Below are 26014 nucleotides of genomic sequence, written 5' to 3' on the forward strand. Positions count from 1 at the left end.
AAGCGTAAACTGCCTCAACCCAGTTTATACCGTATAAAATGGGTAGCTATTAAATTCATTCCTTAAATATAATTAACGACCAAACACGAACTGCATGCGTATGCTGCACCGAGAAATTAAATAAAAATATATATTAATGTAATAAAATACTAATTTAAAAAAAAATTTGAAAAGAAACTGTTGTAACCCCTATGCGCCTCCGTAGCAATGAGATGTAAATTAGATCGGGATCGGGATCGAACATATTTTTGTTTTGGTATGGCGGCATCAGCAAACATTCGCAATGATCAAGAAACAGGTGAGTGCGTGGCTCAGAAATCCACACAGAAGAAGAAAATATAATGACTTTTATATTTTCAAGCACTTTGATCAGTTTGTCATGAAAAGTTTTAATTGGAACAAACTTCCTATATAGAGGTTTTGGAACGACTTTTTAGAAGTGTTATCATTACCATCCCCAGAAAAACGCGCTAAAATATTATCGGTCTAAATAAAGTATGTTAATAAACGCGATAAAGTAATTAGAGATCACAGAGCTATAAAAAGTGAAAATTTTAATGGGTCCGCATGTTTTAAACAAACAAAATGTCATCAGTGAGTTTAAATAGTTTTGAGTTCATCATAAAAAAAAAATCATCTTAGTACTGACTTCTTTGCAGAAAGTCGGACAGAAATCCCTTGCTGTACATCCAGATGGAGTGAAAATCACTTAAATATTCTAAAAATCCGTGCCTTGCAATCGAGGGCTTATCCACCCAAAGAAATACTGTCTTATCTAGTTGATGAAGGAATAGAGAAGAGAATATTGAGAATTAAGGAACATTTGATTCATTATATGCCAGCTGGATTAAAGGCTATAGACTTTGATGACTTTTATTCTATAAATCATGCTCGTTGTAAGTCCATTTTGTACAATGCACAAAATCAACAGATGCTCAGTTTTAGAGTGGAACCTCTGCCAGATTTTGCTGAAGAAGCTTGGTGTGAATCGTAAGTTGTGTGACATTCATAATTTTTTTAGCTCACATGATCGAGCCAAAGGCTGAAGTGACGTTTTTTGTTTAGAATATCTGTTGTCTCACAGTCTGTTGTAGTACAAATTTATTGTTTTAATCCTCTTCACTAGATCTGCTAGGGTATCTTATTAGCATGATTAGTAGATAAAGAAATACAAGCAATATTCAATTCAGCAATAAAAAGTTTGCAGACAGGAACAGGGAGGGGAATCGGGTCCATTTTTTCCCAAACATTACTATTTACAAATGAAGAGGTACATCTAATTGGTACTTGCCAACCCCTACCCACAGAACCACCCCTACAACAAACACATACTTTTTGTTTCCGAATAGGCAGATGAAATTAATAATTGAATAATTTAAAAATCTTTCTCTGAAACAGTGAAAGAAGTTTGTACTTTTTAATTATTGTAATAAATCTACCCAAGTGCTCAGTTGAGTGATGTGGCCCATGACTGACGGGCCTTTTGTTTCTTTCTTCTATTCTAAAACATATAAGCCTAGAGAAAATATACACTTTAAAAATCTGGCAATGACTATAAACACTAAATGATTTCATTACTTGTACCTGTTAAAGTGATTCAGGTTTTGTGAGTCCATATGCCTTTTGATTTATTTGTTCTAAGAGAACCCTTCTAGTCCATGACTTAGAGAAGCTTTTAATCTTACTGTTTGTTTTATTTTGGAATATAAATGTGACTTTAGAGAGGTTTAATTGTGTTGTGATAGATTTATTGATGACTAATATCAAGAGTATATGGCTTAAAAGTTCATACATTTATTTTTCAGGTTTAGAGTCCATGGCGAGTTGTTTTGCAAACAGCTTATCTTTTTGACATGGCAGAGAGAAAGGGGTATAAAAATAACAGAATGTATGTTTCGACAACTTTTCCAACACTTCACAGCAATGTTTGGACTCAATGCTATGTGAGTGAATGTAAAATTATAGTAGTCACTAAACCTCTTAAAAAATTTTAAAAAGCATGTACTTAGATGTGCATTCTGATAATTATGAATTTGAATGATACATATATTTATAAACTCATAAACTTTTGCATAAATTGCATGATCACAATTTTTGAGATATTTTAAAACCATTGCCACAAAATCATTGAAACTGATAGAGTTAATTCACAGCACTCTTGAAATTACGCTTTTTAATAAAAAAAAAAATATATACGGAACAGAGACACAAATTTTTATAACTTTTCCCTCCTTGGTTTAGTGCTGTGCCATGTTTACAGCCACAGTATATGAAGGTTGGGAGTATGAATGTCAGCTCAACACCAGATCTCATCTTCTATGATCTTCCAAACTGTGACCCAGATACTTCCAAAATTTTTGCCATTTGTACGGTAAGTTAAAAATTTGCACTCCTTTGTGATATACTAGGGATACACAGTTATCATGGTTATAATGAATTTTTGCTTACAGCAAAAAGTTCATAATCCATTGGGGCTGCAGCTGAGCTTTAAATTGGGGTTAAACGTTTTCATGACAATACACATAATTATATAGTTGAACTCCAGTATCTCCCTCATCAGAACCCCACAGGGTTTCTTTCTGTTACACTGTATTCAATTAATGTAGAGTAATGGATTCCAACGATGCAGTATCGCATACATTGATATATCCAATAACCATGGATAAGTCAAAGGGCGTCAGTTTGGAAGTGCCAACCATTAGTAATTAATTCTTTAGGCATTTTGCCCTGACCAAAATTTGGTGCCTCAGGTATTTTCCAGTCCCATTGAGTTTGATAGAACAAAGTTTAACTGTATATATAATTCATTCACATTGATATAATATGAATCAATAATATGCACATGTATGATGTAATTGCAGGTAAAAAGAAACATGGAATCTGTTAATTTTGAACCTTCTCCACCTAAAAGCCGAAAACTTAGTGAAAAGGATAGAAAAGACATTGTTCATTTAGACACTGATGTGATAGGTCAACATGGTGGGGAACTTCTAATTCACTCAGCATCAAAATCTTCCAAACAGCCTGTTCTTTTTGGTTTTATTTTGCAAGATACAAATGTAAGTAAATTTATGCACATATTATCAATTTCAGTTAAGTGCAGTTTTGCATTACATCACAACCTATGATGACAGCTGTGCTCAAGGTAATTAGTACACGCCTCCTAACCGGGAGCTTTACGACTGGAAATCCTTGATTGGTTGCTCGTGCAACAGACTATTTCTGTGTCAATGTTGATCAAATGAGTTGACCAATCACATAGTGGGGGCATGAATTGTTTACGCTGGATGCATCTGTTGAAAAAAGATTGTGATGTAATGCAAAAACTTCAAACTTTACTGAAATTAATAATAATATTAAAAGAAATCAAACAGAAATTTGAATACTGGTGTATAAGACTGGTATATAAGAAACAATTATGAACTGAAATCGGTATTTCTTCAGCAATAGTGTTTAGGTGAGCAATGTGGCCCTTGCCTATATTGTCACGATTTTATCAAACTTATCAGGTAAAGAGATGAATTGAGTTAATTTTATTTTAGATTTTTAAAAAAATATGGACATTTGAATTCTTTCAAACTAAATTTTAGGGCATGCAATGGTCAAAGAAGTTTGTTTTAATAATCACATCTTTGTTTTCAGGTAACATTTTCACAATTTTCCTGTAGTGAAATGGATTATGAGGCCATCAAAAGGGGCAATCCATCATTTCCAGAGCATACAGGACCCGTGATAAAATTCAGCAAGCCCTACAATATCCTGAAGGTCGAAGATAGGATGCATATAATTGAGCCATTGTTAAAATTAGGATTTTTTCAATCAACTTTGTGATTGAAAGAAAAATTGTTACAGTATTAAAGTCAGAAATGCTCAAGCAGATATTTTTATTAAAAGGTAACATACAATTGTATCTTTCCCACGTACATGTGTTTATAATTCTCTTATTAACTTTTTGTTATTGACTTATTGCACATAGACATGTTCCTGTGCTTACATTTAACATTTCCTGAATTATATATTGAAATTAGTGCAAGACATACCTACTCATTATGTTTTATTTGTAAAAATAATTGATCTAAAATCATTTACATGTATATATAAGAAATATTGAGTGTTCTAGAATGAATTATGACAATTAAATTTAATGCTAAATACATAAAATCTTGTAATGAAGTTGTTTGTTTGTTTGTTTATCACATCCGCGGGTATTGGTTGGGGAAAAATATACAGGTAGCTTTACCCATAGTTTCTGATACCAAGTTGTTTTAGAATATGTATAGCTGGTACAAATACAAATAATTTCTCCTTTTTTTTTGGCCATTAAGTATTTTTAATTTTATGCTGACAGTGGTAAGATGCATAATCACTTTTTTGGTGAAATCTTGAACAACATTCCTTTCCAAAATTGTTTTAAAACAAGCAGAAAATGTTTTTTAAAATTATATTTAATTACTGAAAAAGCAACAATCATGCCAATGATCATACACTGGTGTACATAAATATAAGAAATAGAGATAAGACAATATTTCAAACATAGTATTCAGGCCAGGGACTTGAATTTCACACCGTATCAGGAAAGATCTCGGAATACACAACATTTGGATTCGACAAGTTTCACTGTATTTCAGGCAAATAGCAATAACAAGTTTCAATTTGTTATTGGAGGGGGGGGGTCATATAGGATGAAGTTAAGCAAATACAAACAAACATAGTAAAAAGTTTCATTTGTAGATAAGGCTTTAAATTTTCAGTTGCATATAATAAAGTAAACCAAAGTGAAGGTGTACCTAATATTATGCATAATATGGTTCATGAATAAAAATAAGACTATTTAATATTAAAAATTCTTTAAACATGCCCCAAAGTCTTAAAATTCAAACAATAACAAAAATTCTTCCAAATATGTTTGACATCATTCTTCAAAAGTAAAGATATATGCTCAAGGGTTTAACCTGCAACACATTCAGTGCATATTCCTGTTTCCAGAAAACAAATTTTGCCATTTGGAAGCATAAGCTAAGTTTATAATTTAATGATTTAGTGTCAGTTTTGACATCTGTCCACAAAGTTCCACAATCACATTTTTCAGCCAGTGGCAGATTTAGCTTTATCCGTATTGTCAGTATTCTTTTCAAGCATGTCTATCACCTTGATTGCAGCATCTGGAATTCTTGTACCTTTAAAAGAAAATAGAATCATACGCAAGACCTAAATCCATGAATTGAACATGTTCGATAACACACATAAGTTTCAGAACCCAGAATAAGGCTTCATCTACAATGTACATGCTAGCATGTTGGAAATATGGCCCTAATTTTTTTTTTATCAATAATTAGGGCCCCGCAAGGATTTGCGGGTGCCCTATAGTAATCACTCTGTCTGTCCGTCTGTCATTCTTCCGTCCACAAATTTCCTGTTTTTTCCTAATAACTTTTTTTATGGTTGCCCAATTAAGATCAAATTTGGTATGGTAGTTCAATAGGCAGAAAGACATATTTTGATGCTAAGTTTGTTTCTCTATGTCCCTTGGTTTGGAGCTGGGGTGGTGGGGTATATCCCTTAACTTTATATAAGAATGCTTTGGCAAAGAGAGATAACTGCTGAAGATGTTTCCATTGTAAACTGAATGCCGCTATGAGTCCCTTGGGATTAATTAAGTTTCCTCTTGAAGAAAATCCAAAGCATTATCTTTATCTGTCACATTGAGATTAATTATCACCTCTGTCTGCAAATGAAGTTTGTTTTGAAGTTCAGTCAATTTGGAAGGCTATGAACACTCTGTGGATTTAGATATAAATGTTTATACTTTATTTTGGTTAAAATACCTACACAATGAGTTATGATTTCATTGAATTCTAAAAACAAGAAATAGATTAAAGAAGACATATCTTTTAATTTTACTTTTTTTCCCCTTTATGTAAATTCAAGAATAATATTAATTTTTAAGGAAGTTGGATTAAAAAAAACATTCTAATATTAATACTGAAAAATTTCTTATTGTAACTTTAGAAGAAAATGATGAGAGAGGTACAATTAATCCCTTGGGATAAATTATCTAGCCTGCTGAAGAAAATTTAGTAGGCCTATCTTTATCCGTCATTTTAAGATTAATGAAAAACTTTGTCTGCAACTGCTGTTTGTTTTGAAGTTAAGGTCAAGCTTTCATGATACATGTATTTGCATTCATTGAAGACTGACATTTTATATACTGGTAACACTAACACAAACTTCATTATTGTTTATATATACATTCAATGTTAGGTTGTTCTTTACTGCCTAATGTAAATATACAAGGATATTATTTACAAGTTTTTGGATATTCAGGAATTATGTTGAAAATTTTAAGAATACAGTTGCTGTTGCTTATTTCTTCATATATTTTTTAATCATTCCATAAGCTGCATCCTTATAATTCCACCCCATGGCGGGGCCCTCGCTGACTGGTCAGTTTTCTAGTTAAGTCTTTGAATCATTTAATCACTTTTACTTTTTTCATTGAGGGCACCCAAAGCAATATCAAGATTATCACTATAAATACGAACAAATATGACATCAATCAATATTAATTTCATATTTGTTCATATTTCACATATGTATGGCTAAAAATCTAATTGTTAATATGAATACAAGTACATAATTTCATTACTTTCTAAGATTCCAACCTACCTGGACCAAACACAGCGGAGACCCCAGCCTGGTAAAGGAAGTCATAATCCTGAGGTGGAATGACTCCCCCTGCTACCACCAGAATATCACTGTAACAAATAAACAACTGAAGGTCAACATGAATACATGTACAGCATTACATTTTTTATCCTGCAACTATCCCTTGCATTGACCTAATAAAGATAAACATAATAAACTAAAGCTTTATTCAGTCAATGTCCTAATAAAGCCTCGTGCATGTATTCCAATGTTATAAAAGCATTGTGACGTCACGTACATTGCAATGTTTACGCCATGGCGTCATAGTTTTAACTGCAGGGATGTGCCTAAATCTGTCGAAAATAGTTTGTTTTGGACATTCAAATGTAAAAATTTTGTTGCAGGATAAACAAAATACATGAAAACTGTCTTGAAATATAAGCGATTTTTGGGCTCAGGTTGAAAACGTGAGAGGGCTCGGCAAGCCTCACCCTCTATCATGGTTTTTTTACCCTCACCCAAATATCGCTTATATTTCAAGACAGTAACCATGTATTTTACATATTTTACAGTAAAACTTGTTTAATCCAGCCTACTGGTTCCAAAGAAATGGCCAAATTAAGACAACATTCCAGATTAAACAACATATAAAACCATTGAATTTATTCTGACTTTACAGGCATGTTTTGTCCATTTTTTGAAGCATCCTAATCTATCTTTGATTGGCAATATTTTAAACACCTGGCTTATCTGCTGTTTTCTAGAAAAAAAACCCTCTTTTTATGATCTGTGTATTCTTACAATACCAACCCATCATACTTACATGTAGCTTAAGGTTTGCCCATCTTTTCAAACTGACCTTCATACTTAAGGTATGCCCACCCCTAAAATGGGCCCACCTCAGTTACACTGTTGATCATTCTTTCAAAAGGCCCATCATATTTAGGGCCAGCCCATTATTAAATAAGCCCATCCTACTTACGGTCTGCCCATTTTCTTGAGTTCCTGGATAACCTCTGGGATGAGAGTTTTGTGTCCCGCGGCCAGAGTACTGACCCCTAACACGTGGACGTCAGCGTCCACTGCCTGCTGGGCTGCTTCTATAGGGGTCTGTTAAATGAAAAAATGTCAGAGGTAGTTTATGAAATATTTGTCATATTTAGAGAGGGAACATTTAAATAGAAAAAATTATTTACAAGAATTAATGACTTTCTTAATTTTAATTGTGAAAAGTATCTTAATTTTTCTTTTTTTGTTTTAATTTTTTTTTTAAAATCATTTTAAATTGAAACCAAAGTGTATAAAGTAAATAAGAAGCAATTCCAAAACATGATTGAGATCAAGTCAAGGAATGCCAAAAATAAGCATGAGATTAAGAAAATTCAGATAATGTCAATGATTCTATATTAAGAATATTCAAAGGTCATACATGATTGAATTACTTGCAAACTTAAGGTTCATTTACAGATGAACATGGAATTTACCTATTTGCATAATCATGTTTTACATTTTACATGCACATATGTATTAGAACAGTTTTAACTCACAGCAAATAATGGGCCAATATCAACATCAAAGCCCAAGTCAGCAAACCCTGTTGCGATGACTTTTCCTCCGCGGTCATGTCCGTCTTGACCCACTTTGGCCACCAGGATACGTGGACGTCGTCCTTCTGTCTCAGCAAATTGCTATAAAAATATATGTCAGTTTTATTGATCATTGATGAAAGAATACTTTTGACTCTTTTTGCAATGGGATTTAAAAATATATTTTCTGACCAAGAAAAGCAGGTTGCATGAGCACAGAAAACAAAATCAAATCTTTTTGTTAATTAATTTTAGATCTGTTGATTACTTGAACTCTTTGTGTTGCTCTAGTGATTTCATCCACCTCTCCAAATTCTGTCTTGTAAGCTCCACTGACCAACCTGTCACTAGCAACATGTCTACCATATACCTGTACATATAGGAGGAATTGGTAAACATACACCGAAAATTATATATAATGAAAAACATATGACTGGACCGGGAATCAAACTCGGTGTTACATAATATATTGAACCCCATGATATTTTGAACCTGGGGACCCCTGCATTACTATATATAGTCAGGTGTGCTGACAACTGAGGTATTTACATATATAAGGCTGATGTTCTCAGTCCAGCCTAAATTTCAAATAGATATTCCTTTATATCACAATAAAAACATTTGACTTAACACTCAAGACCTTAGTACTTCTTCTCGAGTTCAATTAGTACAATTGCAGTAACTGCTGTTAAAAAAGACACTCCCCTCCCCTGTGTTTATGAGGTGTACTGTACCTTTTCCATGGCCTGAGTGATCTCCCCTACAGTACACCGTGCCCTGGCAGCATCTATAGACAGCTTCAGAAGGTTTCCATCCTTACTGGAACACGCCTCTGTGATGGCTGCTAATGCCTCATCAGCCTGACAGAAAATAAAAGTCAAATTTGAAAATAGTTTCAAGTCTCCATTTCTAACATTGAATGCAAATTTTAATCTTGAAATTAGAAACATTCATTATGGTAGTCACTTATTCTATATTCTAATTTATCTGTTAGTCAAGAATCCTTTTTTTTAAAATACCTATTTTGATCTCTGTATCCTACCCCCTTTGTTGTCTATACACAGTACGTCCACTTGATGTTCTATTTTTACCTACCTTTTTCTGGTCTCTGTTTTCAACGTACCTTTTTCTGGTCTCTGTTTTCCCGCTTCGTTTAATCTCTGTATCTGACTCTCCCTCGAATGTTTGTTGTCTATACACAGTATGTCCACCTGATGGTGTATTTTTTACGTACCTTTTTCTGGTCTCTGTTTTCTATGTACCTTTTTCTGGTCTCTGTATTCTATGTACCTTTTTCTGGTCTCTGTTTTCTATGTACCTTTTTCTGGTCTCTGTTTTCTATGTACCTTTTTCGGGTCTCTGTATTCTATGTACCTTTTTCTGGTCTCTGTATTCTATGTACCTCTTTCTGGTCTCTGTATTCTATGTACCTCTTTCTGGTCTCTGTTTTCTATGTACCTTTTTCGGGTCTCTGTATTCTATGTACCTTTTTCTGGTCTCTGTATTCTATGTACCTTTTTCTGGTCTCTGTATTCTACGTACCTTTTTCTGGTCTCTGTATTCTATGTACCTTTTTCGGGTCTCTGTATTCTATGTACCTTTTTCGGGTCTCTGTATTCTATGTACCTTTTTCGGGTCTCTGTATTCTATGTACCTTTTTCGGGTCTCTGTATTCTATGTACCTCTTTCTGGTCTCTGTATTCTATGTACCTTTTTCTGGTCTCTGTATTCTATGTACCTTTTTCTGGTCTCTGTATTCTATGTACCTCTTTCTGGTCTCTGTATTCTATGCACCTCTTTCTGGTCTCTGTATTCTATGTACCTTTTTCTGGTCTCTGTATTCTATGTACCTTTTTCTGGTCTCTGTATTCTATGTACCTCTTTCTGGTCTCTGTATTCTATGTACCTCTTCCGGGTCTCTGTTTTCTTTGTACCTTTTTCTGGTCTCTGTATTCTATGTACCTTTTTCGGGTCTCTGTATTCTATGTACCTTTTTCGGGTCTCTGTTTTCTTTGTACCTTTTTCTGGTCTCTGTATTCTATGTACCTTTTTCGGGTCTCTGTATTCTATGTACCTTTTTCGGGTCTCTGTTTTCTTTGTACCTTTTTCGGGTCCATGTTTTCTATGTACCTTTTTCTGGTCTCTGTATTCTATGTACCTTTTTCTGGTCCATGTTTTCTATGTACCTTTTTCTGGTCTCTGTTTTCCCGTGTCTTGTTCAGTCTCTGTATCTGACTCTCCCTCACGTGTTTGTTGTCGATACACAGAACATCCACCTGGTGTTCCTCTTTAGGTCTGTACTTGTTCACGCCAACAATTACCTCTGTATTAAGAAAAAAAAAATTTCATAATTGTGTCATATTATTTTGTTTTGTGAATGGAACTGACAACTAGATACATGACAGTTGGAATACATAGTAGCAGTAACATGTAAATAAATACTGTATACTGGGAAATTTCTGCCCCCATTTTATTTTTATCCCTTTCACTCTACCTTCATTTCGGCAAATTTAAAATGGGGCAAACTAAAAAATTACAGTATACCAGTAATTTCTTTAAATGAAACTATGAATGGGCGACTTTAAAACAGGGTAAAATTGCAGGATGTGAAAGGCGAATAAACATGTGGCGAAAAATAACCTTGTATACATGCAGTAACATGTAGAAATAAACCAATGTGTTAATTGCTGTGTAATTTCACTAAGTTAACTATATATCTTTTTCAAGACTTGATCTACCAGTTTAAATGTATACCTGCCCCACTGTCTATCCTGGCCTGGCGTTTAGCTGCACACTCCTCAATCCGTAACTTAGGCATTCCGGAGGCCACTGCCTTAGCCATGCCTCCCATCTCCTCTATCTACAATATTTACAAGATCAATATTATTATTGATTCATTAGCCTCATTAGTCTATAAATATAGTGTACAGTCAAACCCTGTGTCCTCGGACTCATTTAGATAGAGAAAATTTCACGATATGCAGGGATATACAGTACAGCTCACGAGTTTTTGCCACCCCACGGTGGAAAATACACGGTGTAAAATACTCCGTGTTACACCGTGTACACGGTGTTCCACGGTGTGTGTATATTGCGATCATTCCAGAGACGCACCGTGTTACACCGTGGACATCACCATTTCCTTCGGGGACCCTCCGTGTTCCACCGTGTGAGAAAATTACGGAAGTAAATAGTTTGTTTATAAAAATCATTTCAGTTATAGAATTTTGAAATTATAAATAATGATTATTTGATAGCTAGAAAAAACATCAAAAATGAAGATTGACTTAATACAAACAGCTCGTTAACAAACATGTGAGTTCATAATATAAAAGCTTCGAGGTGTTAACTTTGGTTCGCCATTGACGGTATGATTGCCAAGTATATTGAATAAATTTAAATTTTATTTCTGTTGAATTCATATTTCATATTTATTTGAAAACAAGAACAATTATATATATCTATTGTGCAAATTATTATGTTTCCGATATAAGCGATAAATCCGCATGTACAAATCCAAGTACAAGACAGTACATTGCCGTTTAACTAATTCAGTGGGAAACATAGATAATTTTAGCGATTATTTTCTCTGTAAAATAATTATTATAAAAGGATATTCACAAATTTTTAATGTATCAGATAGCTTATTCAACATTATCTGATTCCTACTTCGTAAATAAAAATAGTGAAATAAAAAAATGTCGAGTCAGTATACATACAGATTATGAATATGCCCTTATTTTGTAGAAATATTATAGTATAAATAGATTAACCACATATCAATGAAGATACTAGTAAGTTGCTACATGTACATGCGAGGAAGAAAAAATGCATGCAAGAAAAATAATTCACGATAATTTCTTATACGTAGTTTGGAAGTTGACTAGTTGTATACATTCACAAAAAAAAATCTGGCAGTTGTATGTATCCATTGATTTATCCTGACATTTTGAGACATAGAAAATTCATTTTTTTCGAATATGTGGAAGTATTTCTACCTGAGAATCGGGTATTCTTTTTTTGTTTATAAATCGTCTGCGATAAGTACGAAAACTTTTTTTTTTTAAATTAAAAAAAAAATTGATTGAACTGCTAAAGCAGCATTCTAAATATTCCTCTACAAATCATATATAATTTACTTTTTTCATAAGAATTAAACTGATTTTAATTCAGTTCTACATTTTAGAATGTTCAGAGAGAGAGAGAGAGAGAGAGAGCGAGAGAGAGAGAGAGAGAGAGAGAGAGAGAGAGAGAGAGTTAACTTTCAAGTCCATCTATCGGGCCGGGTTTTTTTTTTCACATTCTCACATACATAATATTTGTACCTCTAATTTTTTTTCTTCTAGAAAACAAATTTACTGGATATCGATGAATTGCAAATTCTCTTGTTAATTAGTGTACAGAGTCACTTCTTGTTCAATATATTTCATACCTGTTCAGAAATGCAGTAATTTCTAAAGTTAACGTATTTCTCGTAACAGCAAACATTATTTTCAAAGACTAGTGTTAACTACTTTATGTTATTGCAAGTAATTATTTCAATTTTTTTTTATTTTAACAAGTTTTTCTTTTCTTGTCAAGTGTGTAAAAAGCAATACGAGAGAGAGAGAGAGAGAGAGAGAGAGAGAGAGAACTCCTTCTTACATAGTCTGTTATTGTTGTTTTTTTAATTCTTCGTTTTATTTAGGTTACGGAGGTCAAAATTAATCATTCTATAATTCTACTTAATTTCCACAACTTTGGATCATATTAAACCCATTTAATGCAATGAATCATGTATATGCTGTACGCACGAGATTCTTGTGCATCAACCAGCTGTCAACTCATTCACCTGTCAATCAAAATCGTATGTCGCTAGGTGACCTTGAAAGTCTGTTTACGCGGAAAGAATTTCTCTCGTGATTTGAAACATTCTCATGGTCAGTTCCGAGTTCACACCTGTTTTAAAAATATATTGGGTCCCTGCCGGTGGGCCAGGGGCGCCCTATGTTTATCACACCTTTCACATTCTTTAGTTCTGATCACAGCAAGTGTATACATGTAACACACTCAACTGATATCAAACGAAATTCATCTTTTAGGTTTCACTACAACAATGATTATAAACTTACATGTACTATATTAATTTTTTTTAATTCTTTTTCAGACACAAATAAGCATGTATTAAGATTTTTAAAAACTTAAATAAATTTGCTGACTTCTGATAAAGTTTTAATTAGCCGATTCTTATCACTTTCTAGAAGGGGTAGGTGGGGGGGGGGGGTAAAACCATTTCTAAAATCGCTAAATATACGATATACATTTCTGAATGAATAATCCTTATCTTAACCAATGATTTGCCGAGTAATAATCACTTCAAAGAAATTGATAGACTTTGATTTCGGTAAATGATAGGACATGGAAACTGCGCAATTAACCGTCTCTTTTGATGAAAAATTAATTTTTTTTTAAATAATCATACCTTATTTACCTAACACTTTCTGAAGTTTAGTTTAAATATGTAAATCATTGAGTGACAAAATGTATTTTCAAAACATGTGCACAGTCATGTAAATTACGAATTAATGCTTTCTGAAAAAGAAAGTTTTAACCTTGTATAAATGAGTACATGTACGAAGCAGTAGTAACACACACATTGTTGAAATTATATAAATTTTGAAGGGGGGTGGGGGTGGAAAGGTTTTTCAAACAGGGGATTGAAGGGAAAAGAGTTGTAATTATAATGTACGTTTTACATATACATGTAATTAAACAACTCGATGGGATATAGGATGAAGTATGGTTTTTAAACGTGGTAGGTTGATCAACCTCGGAAAAGTATTTGTATGGATTACCTGAAAGTTTTTGTAAAAGAAAGGAAAATATATCTCCGAACCCGAAAATCCTATTTTGTTAAGGGGGTGGGGTTTCATTTTGTTTTCGCAACCAAATTTCTTTATATATTACAACATTAGACTTTCAGTTAACATATCTATATTTCTATAGTTAAAACACAACAAAAAATTGGGACTTCCTTCTTTCTGTTTCTTTTTTTGCAAATCCAAGGGTGGGGTGTGTGTTTGTTGGTGTACCCCCCTCTGAATCCGCCACTGGTATCCGAGAGAGATAGAAAGAGAGAGAGAGAGATTTATAAAAGGGGGCTTTATGTTTCATACCGTCTTTTTAATAACCCCACAAGTAATTTTAAAATGAATTATTTTTCGTCTGTTTTTGTTACATAATTAGAGAATTTTTGTTATTATATACATTGTATTTAAATATGTAACAGGTACATGTATATAGAAATCGCAGTGAATGTGTGACACAGGAATTTTAAAAGAACTGAGCCATGCAAATTTATAATATTAAAAAAATCAAGGAGGGATGTACATGTAATAGTGAAAATGGGGGGGGGGGGGAAGGGTCAACAATAATATGTGGGTTACGTCAGGACCAGGCACGTGAGTATACAGGTGTGTCATCTTGTGTTCAATCGCCTACGGGTGTAACTAATACAGGGTTCAGGCCTAAGAGGTTATACGTTACCGACGTATTAAGACGATGGAATCCTTTCGACATTATTATAGAATAAGAATAAATAGGAAATAGAAGTATAAAGTAAACACATTAGAATAATGTATTATCCATTACTATACTATCTATTAGAAATAAATTAAAACAATATACTTTCTTAGAACATGTCTTCAAAAAACGTGCATTTAACATTGGAATATTACTTTTATTTTATATATGTATGGACCTGCTTTGAGTGATTTGTTTGAAGAATTGAAAAATTATACATTTTAAGTAGAATTGGAAGAATTGGGAAAAATGCCGTTTAACACCGTGCTGAAACACCGACTCGCACCGTGGATTAACTCCGTGTCGCACCGTGGACGAACATTACTGCACTTTCTAGGCACCGTGTCACACCGTGTCGCACCGTGGAGGAACATTATTGCAATTTTTAGGCACCGTGTCACACAGTGTACGCACCGTGTCACACCGTGGATTGGAGACCGAACTTCAAAGACGCCGACGTTTCTAAATTTCCACGGAAAAGCGTGGAACATAGGTCCACCGTGGCCGGTGGAATCCGGAAGAAACTCGTGAGCTGTACTGTAAGATATCCAGGGTAAAATACTTAAAGAATAAGTAATTGAGAGTTCCAAAGCACTTTAACATTTCCGTGATATTCGAAATACAATTGTTTGAGATAACCAAGTTCTATTGAATTTACTATCTTAACATGCTGCATTCAATCAAATTCTTCTGAACAAAAAGCATACTTTTAAGTAACATAAATTTTAAATACAAAGACTGTATCATAACAGACCTCATTGATGAGTTTCAGAGCTTCATCGTAGATATCATTAGTCAGACTCTCCATCAAATAGGACCCACCCCAGGGATCTGCCACCTATTAATAAAATATCAAATTCATTTGTCAGTCAAGTTACATATACAGTTGTCAGTCAAATTACATATACAGTGGACTCAGATATATTTGAAAATGCTCATGCACAGTGTGACTATGTAATATTTTCTTGTTGTGCAAGAAAAATGAATAATTAATTGGGATTTTAGAAAATATCAAAGGTTATTTCTAAAATTTAAATAATCAAGAAAATAAGATTTTTATTTCATTTCTACAAATTTCTCAGATTCTATTTGAGATTTTGATGTTACATAATATATATTTATGACATCACGTGCATTGTACATGTACCTGAGAATTTTTGAAATACCACATTCCCATATATTCATGCACATTGTACCTTGGGTATGCCCGATTCTTCCTGTAATATGATCTGTGTATTCCTGGCGATTCTGGCACTAAATGGAGTGGGTAAACCAAGGGCTTCATCAAAGGAGTTAGTGTGTAGAGACTGGGTCCCCCCAAAAACCGCCCCCATGGCTTCTATCACAGTACGCACTATGTTGTTGTAAGCATCCTAGAGGGAACAAAGCATTTCCTGAAGAATTGGATAAACTGTACAGCAAGCACGTTCACAGATAAAAGTATAGTTTTTTGATGGTGGAATCATGAATTTAAAATAAAATACAGTAAAAGATTGTGGAAAATTCTTGATTTGTATTTCATGGTGGACATGAATTCACGGGTCTCTTCATACCACAAAAACAATGAAAATTTAACCCCAATGAAAATTTGTAATTTTACAGTATTCAAGAAAAGCCATCATAGTAATTAAATATTAATTGTTAGGAATGTCTATGCTACATTACTTGTTCTGTCAGTGACCACCCCGAGGTCTGACTGTGAGCACGCAGTAACAGGGATTTGGGATTCTTGGGATTAAACTTCTCCTTGACCAGCGTGGCCCACAGTCTTCTGGCAGCTCTCATCTTAGCTATTTCCTGAAAAGATTTAATCATTAAATCAGAATGTTGAATGTCTATTAGATGTCTATATGTGTAGCATGAATGAAAAGCAAGATCATAAAACAATTAAGTCTCAAAATCTTATGGAAACTTCAATTCTTTTTCGAATAAGAATGTACATTCTTTCATTTAATGAAGCATACAACAATTTGAAGAAAACAATTTTAAATACACCTCACAATGGTAGAAGTAGGCTATACATATACTTAAATTAATTTTTGAAACTTTTAATATGTAGGCCTTCAAAGTATCTAAATCTATTGAATGTAAAACCCCGCTAAACTCTAGCTCTTACCATGTAGAAGTTCATTCCTATACCCCAGAAGAAGGAAAGTCGAGGAGCAAACTTGTCGACATCTAGTCCTCTCTCCAAGCCTACAAAAAATGTTCAAAAAAATTATAGACGTACCATACATAAAGATGTGATTATCAATTAAACACTGCCAAAATGTCATCGTTACCACTGGGTACATACCGAGAACAAAGAAAAACTATTGGTTATTAGCAGGTTATTTTAACAGACTTTCAATAAAGCCGAGGAGAATGAAAATCATTTCACAGCAAGCATTCAAGATGACCATCTTTCAGAAATCAAAGATAAATTGTGTTCCATTTTCACTACATTGTACATGTATATTGTACCTGTTCTGATATACTGTAGACCATCGGCCAGTGTGAAGGCCATTTCTAGCACAGCATCAGCACCGGCCTCTTGCATGTGATAGCCCGAGATTGATATGGAGTTAAATTTTGGCATGTTCTGAAATAAAGGTTCAATGCAACATTAAAATAATTGGGGCATATATTTACTGTAGATTTAAGTAAGAAAGCTTATGATGTGAGAAATACAGTCAACTTTTGTATTTAAACAGTTAAACATGTAAAAAAGGAACACACAAATTCTTTGTTAAAATGAATTGAAGATAACTTTGTTATTTTGACAGTAAAACACACTTTTATATAAATTAATTAATGTAAACCAAGTGTCAGAGGCAGACAATATTACTTGGTTACAAATGTAAATTTAATTTTTTCCAGTGGCATTAAGTTTACAATTAATTTGAAAGCCAAAGGGAATGATGTTTTAATTGGCCTAGAACTTTCTGTTACCTTGGAGGTGTACTCAAAAATGTCCCCAATGATCTTCATGGAGGGCTCTGGGGGGAATATGTAGGTGTTTCTGACCATGAACTCTTTGAGGATGTCGTTCTGTATGGTACCAGCCAACTCCTCCTGTTTGGCTCCCTGTAGGATAAAAATTACAATATCGTAGGCATTTTTAGCGAGGGTGCTGAAATTGCTAAAATTGACTAGAGCTAAAAGTTAATTGTACTTTAATAGTTGTAATAGCTTCTTTAGTGAGCATTAATAATTGCTCAAATTAGTTCTCGCTAAAAATAAAGTACCTGTTTTTAATGCAATTCGCTTAATTAGTGTCTCGATAAAATTTCCACTTATAAACTGTATGCTAATTCTATTTTTTTTGTACATGATTGTACATAATAGCGTCATCTCTGATCAGCAATTTGAAAATAAAATATTGTTATAATTTACCAACCAAAAAGAAGATACTGTAAAAGCACAAATATTCGTGGGGTATTAGATTTTTTCCATTGCTAAGAATTATGAACGAAATTTAAATCCCACACGAAAATTTATATGACTATATATTGAATAGGGTTACTTAAAAAAAAATGAAATTAAATGCCCACGTGCACGAAACTATTTTAGATGGCAAATCAACAAAATTTTATCCCCACTAAAAATTTGTGCTTCTACAGTATTTAAAATTTACTGTGGCACTTTGGTTTATCCAGCATGTGCCAAAAAATCTTAACATTTCTTGTATAAAGTGAAAACACTGTGCACTGACCTGCTCCTCTGCTGCAACTATAAACATAGCCATCACGGGAAGCACGGCTCCATTCATTGTCATAGAGGTGGAGATTTTCTTCAGTGGGATTCCATCAAATAACAGTTTCATGTCCTCAACAGAGTCAATAGCCACCCCAGCCATCCCCACGTCTCCGACTACACGCTCATTATCCGAGTCATAACTGCAGATAATTGTAAATCATATATGATGATACAGAGTATGTTAAATCTCAAAGTTCATGTTTGCTACATGAAGTCTTCAGCAATTAACCTTTTATTCCTAGTGCAACAAGAAAAGACAATACAGTTTACTTATTTTGAGGACATTTTGAAAAACTGTAAAATTCAAAATATAAAGCATTTGTAGGAACCAGTGTTCAATGCATAACATCAGGGGAAAAAATGCTGACCAGAAAAGCTCCACTTGAGCACAAGGCTCTAAGCTTGAAAATACTTATTCTAAATTGAAAACTTTCAAATTTGCATAAAATTTCTCAGTGTCTAAATGTTGATAGGTCAGTGACCATGTGACTTCTGTTGGTCAGGATGAAGTGTTACCCCCTGTGAGTTGGAAGGTCAAAGGCTACACTGAGTCCCTGCTGACCGGCAGCTATGTTGTCTCTGTAGAATTTATTGCTCTCCTCCACAGTACTAAACCCCGAATACTGAAAGTGAGATATATCTGTGCAGATATTAAAGAACATTTTAGTCCAAAATACTGCAAATTTTAAAATATTTTGTATTAAAAAAATTAACATTAAAAACATTTTCCCTCCTTAATATGTCTGCTATATAGAGTATTTATACTAATTTACACATAATTCTTCCCCTCATCCCTGATGGGAATTGATGGTCCTCCCCCTTTTTTTACCTGTCTGATAGTCCATGGTCTATTTGTGTACATAGTGGAGTAGGGGCCTCTTGTATAGGGAAATTGTCCAGGTACTTCATCCTGTACATCTTTGATATCAGCTTTTGTATACACTGGCTTAATTTCAATACCCTGTAGAAAAAAAAATACAATCATTTTACCAATTCTGTCTGCTATCACTTTTAGGTCACAGGACAAACATGATGAAACCATATACATGCACCATATATACCAACCTCTGGTGTTTTCCAGATCAGAGAATCTATATCTTTTTTCCCCTTTAGTTCCTTGGAGGCCGCAGCTTTCCATTCTGGGTGCAAAGGTTCTTTGGTGTGAGCACAACGGCAGTAAAGAGGTGCGATTCCCTGTAAATGTTCACAAAAATTCCTATTACTTTAAATGACTTAAAATAACCGGTTCTACTAAACAGAGTATGCTAGTACGATAGTGTACTTTAGAATACGCTAATAAAATTTTATAATTTAATGCAATTAAACTGCTCTTGTGTGTTTTTCTACTTTAGTTTCACATAATGAATATATATTTTAAATGAAATTTGTATGTTTACCTTATGTTAGGAGTTATTTCAATTTTTGATTTCAGCTAGGTTACGGTTTATCGTTTGATCTCGATCTAATTAAAAAAATATTTACATAATGCAATTAATTTAATTTTTGATAAAATTTAGTTGAAATTAGTAAGTCTGAAACAAAATAGTTATCGAGATTGGGGTGCTAATATCTTTAATGCATTGAATCATGAATGATATTTTCTTGTAAAAATATCGCTAAAAACAAATATTTGAAACAAATATAATTTATTAATTATTATATTGCAATATTAGTTTATAATAATGTTTAAGCAAATTGTGTAAATAAAAATAAACAATCTAATTGCATAAAATTGCACAATTTTTCTAGCATACTGTAAAGTACTCTATTGTTCTCTTGCGTACTCTGTTTAGTAGTACATGTACCCTAAAATAACTATTTTGTTTCTCTGTTATGGTGGCACATTTCTCCTAAATGACAATTTAATTGAAAAAAAGTATTATTGCAATCATTGCATAGCTAAATAAACCTACCTCAAGTAGCTAAATAAAGCTATGTAGGAAATTTAAACTAAGTGCATATAGCTAAATCTAGTGATTGTACCAGATCTGAATTTATCTTGCATGTACATGATGTAGGTGCAGAAATATGCATGTAATAATGCCACCATCGTTGGCTTCATACATGTAACTGTAGGTCTCTGTTTGGAAAAATTCCCACAGGCAAACTAGTTCCAAGCATTGAAAAAACTTTCAATTTATACCGCGATCGCATCGAGTATTTGTTCACGTTATTGTTTATCTGTTGGGTCTTACGCAAATAGTGTTTTTACTTTTTTTGTTATTTGCGCAGTTGACAACTCGCAATACTACAACATTTTTGTGAACGTTTACCTTGTGGAGATTCTGCCGAAGCATCAGCTGCGATAGCTTCTCTAATCGCAACATCTTTATTTCAGTATCCCATCAAAATGCAAATGTCAATCCGGAGCAGAGGCGATTCCAGACTAAAGAGTTCAAGGTCATGCTAAATACGGAATTTCGAGCCCGATGTAATATTTTGGATGTGTTTTAAAAAACTTTAAAAAGTGTTTTTAATCATAATGTGAAGTATATAATATATTTTTTTGAAAGAGAGATTGATTTTATATGATAAATTTATTTCAATAATTCACAAAAGTGATTTCCATCCGTAATACATGCATCTCAGTGAATTTGAATAAAAAGACACTGAAGATTCTGCCACATGTATCTGCTGGTTTCATGCTTTTCCATCATTATCTTTCGTTGTTCATGTATTAATATATTAAACTAAATGTATCACCTATGTGCTTTATAACCTAGACAGGCTATTGACAGATAAGTTGATGTTACAGGTATTTCATGATCAACAACATCGTTTACAGTCAGTATTTCGTAAATTCCACGGTCATTATTATATATGTCTTCATTGGCAAATAAAATCTGTCGTATTTTACCAAGCTTCAATTGTTTCAAGTACCAATTGTTAGACCTTTTTACGTGCATGATCACTATGGTTCATAGAGGGTGTGATCGTCAACAGATATTGCTTTACATTTCCTAGCTAGGCATTTGATGAACCCATAGGCACTTGGTTACAGGATTGTGTATTTTATGTATTATATGTTTTACTAGGCGTGTCTGAATATACTAATTAAAATAAAAATTTAAAAAAATCGCTGAAATTATTCTACGCTTTAAAAATATCATATCTACTGTATATAAAAACCATTTAATATACAGTAGATATATTTTTAAAACGTTTAAAACCATCCTGTAACCAAGCTCCTATGGATGAACCCCCCTCGACAATTTCAAAGGGGGGGGGGGGGGGTTATGCCCCCCCCCCTTTCTTTTTTTAAACATTTGTATCGTTAATATATTTTTGAGAAAGATTACTGTTCATTATTAAGTTATATTTTTCATTATTTCCACCATTTTTATGCCCCAGTAACGAAGATTCGGGGGAATATAGTTTTTGCCCTGTCCGTCCGCCCAAGCTGTCTGTTTATTTGTTTGTCCGCAAAAACTTAAACCTTGCCCATTACTTTTGACTTGGAGGAGCGCTATGGCTTAATTCATATTTCACAAGTAGTGTACTTCCTTGTGACAAGATCTTTCTTTGGGTACCACCAAATTACGAGGGCCGTTCAAAAATTACGCGGACTTGTTGCACAGAAAAAATATTTGACGGCATAATCGGGCAATATTTAACACGTATTATAAAATAATCTTTACTTATATGGTCTTCAAAATTTCATATCAAAATGTTGTAAATCGGTATCAATTTTGAGTGATTTTTCAAGACATATCACTAAGTCACGGAGCAGCAAAATCTTCGACGTCACAGGCATTATAAAAAAAATATGTGATTGAGCTTTCAGTTTCTCAACATTTTCCCAAGAGTACCTGTACAGTTTGAGTTACCTTATCTACTCAACATCCAAACACCATTTCTTGTCAAGCTTAAGGAGGCTGGTGGGTCAACAAATTAATCCCAAACTAACCACCAGATTTAATTTATTTTTGTAGATACGGTATCTTTAGCTGTCAACTATCATTTGGCAAAGAAAAAATTCATTTATCTTAATTCTAAAATTTGGTCATTTTTTATATCTTTATATGGAGCTCTCCTTTTAAAGGAGATTGAAATAGTCTAAAAATGGCTGCCACCCCCTAGCCTCGTTAAAATCCATTAAACAAGTAAAGAATATTTTTTTCTTTTTTTGTTTTAAAACCAAACACTGCAGATATTTATGAGATATAGTGTGATATTGGTGACTCTCAATCACGTTCTTTACAGTCCGGATAAAGTTTTCGTCGATAATCTTCTTCCCGTCCTCCCGTATAGCCTTTTTACAGAGGTTTTACGGTCTAAAATTTCAATTTGCTATTTGTGGACGAAATTCACGAATACCCTAGTTTACTACATGTTTTATTATGGATATTTTTTAATCTATGTTGACGATATCTCGAGTATTACACATAATTTAACAAAATGCTGTGCGCCGTCAATTCAGGAGACGTCATTTTCACAGTCATTTTCACGGGAATCGCATCAGAGAATCAAAGTACTCAGAGGTACAGAGAGCCGGGCTCATTTATAGAGTAGAATTGATTTCTTACATGAATCACGTTTATATTCTGATGAAAAAATTATTTTAAAAGTATCAATATAAATGATAAGACACTGAGAGGAGTTTTTCAATCCTAATACCACGGTCCGATTTTGTCAGAATCAGAATTAATCTGGTACCGCAGCTGAATGTAAACAAACAGGCCAGTCTGGTTCCCTCTCCTGCTTTACCTCGTATGTGTAGAGAACTACGGTAACACTGATTATCAAAAATCCTTACGCTAATGAACTTTGTTCTTTGACTTATGAAGTTTTCAAAGTCATTACTACTAATGTTTATTTTATATACTTAGTAGATAAAACTTCGTTTTATTTTTGTTTCTTTATTTAGCGTTTGTATTATCTCAAAAGCGGTTGAGAGTAAGAACTACATTTTTGCACGTACTTTAAAATGGCGACTATGGGGTCAACATCCTGCCTTGAACAGGATCACATAAGCCGGCAATTGCTCTTTGAGCAATAAGCCCGGCTAAAAATCACTATATTTCTGTAATTACTTCAAATATCACGTCAGAAATCTAAATACATAATAATAAAACAATTTAAAGATACATTTGAGAAAATTGTCGAAAAATATCGCGAATTATAGAAAATTAATGAGTTAAATTTTGGATTCCGCATGCTTTTGCTTCAAATTTTTTGTCGTGCTCCGTACCTCTCCATCAGCGATATCAATATATCGATAATTTTAGTAGTATTTTTTTAAAATACAGAAATTTTGACAAAAATTTATTGGAATCTTTAAGATACACATTTCTGTGAAATTTCATAACTATATGACGTCTGGAAGAGTAAATACTAGCACAGTCCGCGTAATTTTTGAACGGCCCTCGTATAAGCATATATTATGAAAAGACCTAAAGTTCATTGTGTATTGTAAATATTTCTGACTTTGACATTAGAGTCTGACCACCTTAAAAAAACTGTAACCTTGTCCATAACTTTTCGAAAGGTAAGTGTATTTTATGTGACAAGAATTTCCTTTGGATACCCAACCACTTTTACCTCTTGGGAGTTTTACCTACTTTTGGAAATTTTTATCCTTTGGAAGGTTGGTGCTGGGACGAGAGATAACATAGTTTTTTGTGGTATTCCTGAGAAAAGAAACGAAAACTGTGAGGTGGTGCTGCGTAATTTCATAAAAGATAAGATGAAAATCTACGACTACATATCATTCGAGAGAGTGCACAAAATGGGAAAATTCAAGTTCAACACAAAACCCCGAAACATAGTGGCGAAATTCTCGTTCTTCCAAGACAGAGAGTACGTTAGATCACAAGCCCCTCGGAAATTAAAGGGAACTCACGTATGGGTCAACGAACAGTACCCCCCGGAGGTTGAGGAGCGGCGTAAAAAACTGTACCCTGTAATCCGTCAAGCCAGAAAAGAACACAGGCGTGTTAAACTCGTAAAAGATACTTTGTATGTTGATGGCGAACTGTACGTGCCCGAAGATCTGGAATCCGCTCCACGCATGGAAGAGACGGGCTGGCTCGATCAGGCAGCCCCGCACACACACCGTGGACTCATCGCGGAACTTCAACAGGTACTAATCGAGCAAACAGTGACAGTGATACAGACACTAGATCACCGGTACACAAAAAATTCCGTTATAATATGGTCCAGTTTCCTCCACATACTAGGACAACGCCGGAGGCCAGACAGAAAATAATGAAATAAAGTTTTTATCATTAAATGTTTGTGGTGTAAATAGAAGACTTCAGTATACAGAATTTAATGATCTTATTTCTTCATATGATATAATTGGTTTGACTGAAACTAAAACAGACGACACTGATAATTTGCAAATACCTGGATTTTCTACTTTTTTAAAAAACAGATGTAAATTATCTAGAGTAAAATCTGCAGGTGGCATTGCTTTATAGTAGTATAAACGGTCTAGATAGCCCCGCATTCTGATTGGCTGAGAGAAATCACGTGATCAGATTTGATTGGTGGAGGGGATAAATGGGTCAACTGAGTGCAGTTCTAACCCTAACCCCCTAACTAGCCCTAACTAACCCTAACCCCCTAGCCCCTAACCCTAACCCTAACCCTAACTAACCCTAAACCCCCCCTAACCCTAACCCCCTAACCCTAACCCCCTAACCCTAACCCCCTACCCCTAACCCTAACTAACCCTATCCCCTTAGCCCTAACTAACCCTAACTAACCCTAACCCTAACTAACCCTAACTAACCCTAACTAACCCTAACCCTAACTAACCCTAACCCCCCTAACTAACCCTAACCTATTCCCCTTAAATACTGGAGTTGTTTACACAGTGTTTACATTGGTACGTAGGTACTACGTTTTTTGTTTATGGACACAGGTAAAATACTTGGCAGTGATTCAAGTCAGGGGACCGTGTGCAAAAAAAAAATATGCTGACTACACAGGTAAATACTTGGCAGCGAGCCAAGTTTGTTTAGAGCCGTGTGCAAAAAATATGCTGACTACACAGGTAAATACTTGGCAGCGATTCAAGTCAGGGGACCGTGTGCAAAAAATATGCTGACTACACAGGTAAATACTTGGCAGCGAGCCAAGTTTGTTTAGAGCCGTGTGCAAAAAAAAAATATGCTTACCTATGCATTGTGACGTCATTCACTGTATAAGTACAATGTGATTATGACGTCACACTTTTTCATTTACAGTCTAGACAGCCTATAGACTAGCCAGCCTAACCAGTTTGAACTGAATTTTTTACTGAAAGACAATAACAAATAACACACAATACAAGAAACATTGTGTTTCTCTCAAGTTATAACACCAGGTCACTTTTTTAAAAAACTTAGAATTTCTTTTTAAATTTTTTAAACTTTTTTTTTAAAATTAACTTATAAATTTTTTAACTTTAAACTTTTTTAAAATAACTTTAATTTTTTTTTATTATTATTTTTTTTTTGGGGTAAACTCACCTTATAGTTTTTAAGAAATAAAATTTA

General features: G+C 33.9%; 2 protein-coding genes across 2 annotated transcripts; one reads left to right on the forward strand and one right to left on the reverse strand.

The window, feature by feature from the left end:
* Positions 1 to 239: 239 nt before the first annotated feature.
* On the forward strand, positions 240 to 4118 carry LOC134269193 (uncharacterized). The gene is made up of 6 exons (XM_062751417.1): positions 240 to 298; positions 660 to 990; positions 1806 to 1943; positions 2242 to 2371; positions 2862 to 3059; positions 3643 to 4118. Exons 1-6 carry the CDS (start codon positions 259 to 261, stop codon positions 3829 to 3831), a joined length of 1026 nt encoding a protein of 341 aa, XP_062607401.1. The 5' UTR covers positions 240 to 258; the 3' UTR covers positions 3832 to 4118.
* A 731-nt stretch (positions 4119 to 4849) lies between these two features.
* On the reverse strand, positions 4850 to 20937 carry LOC134269192 (methylmalonyl-CoA mutase, mitochondrial-like). Its single transcript, XM_062751416.1, has 19 exons — positions 20804 to 20937; positions 19596 to 19724; positions 19360 to 19491; positions 19047 to 19153; positions 18487 to 18670; positions 17724 to 17858; positions 17256 to 17373; positions 16909 to 16988; positions 16458 to 16589; positions 15989 to 16165; positions 15547 to 15630; positions 10986 to 11091; positions 10418 to 10554; positions 8966 to 9091; positions 8500 to 8601; positions 8193 to 8333; positions 7628 to 7755; positions 6667 to 6755; positions 4850 to 5177 (listed from the first exon to the last, which is right to left on the reverse strand). The coding sequence occupies exons 1-19, from the start codon at positions 20855 to 20857 to the stop codon at positions 5086 to 5088; spliced, it is 2253 nt and encodes a 750-aa protein (XP_062607400.1). The 5' UTR covers positions 20858 to 20937; the 3' UTR covers positions 4850 to 5085.
* Positions 20938 to 26014: the final 5077 nt, after the last annotated feature.

The sequence above is a fragment of the Saccostrea cucullata genome, unplaced genomic scaffold (assembly GCF_032062105.1).
Source record: "Saccostrea cucullata isolate Sc308-1 unplaced genomic scaffold, CSIRO_AGI_Scuc_v1 ctg9151, whole genome shotgun sequence".
NCBI classification, from domain to species: domain Eukaryota; kingdom Metazoa; phylum Mollusca; class Bivalvia; order Ostreida; family Ostreidae; genus Saccostrea; species Saccostrea cuccullata.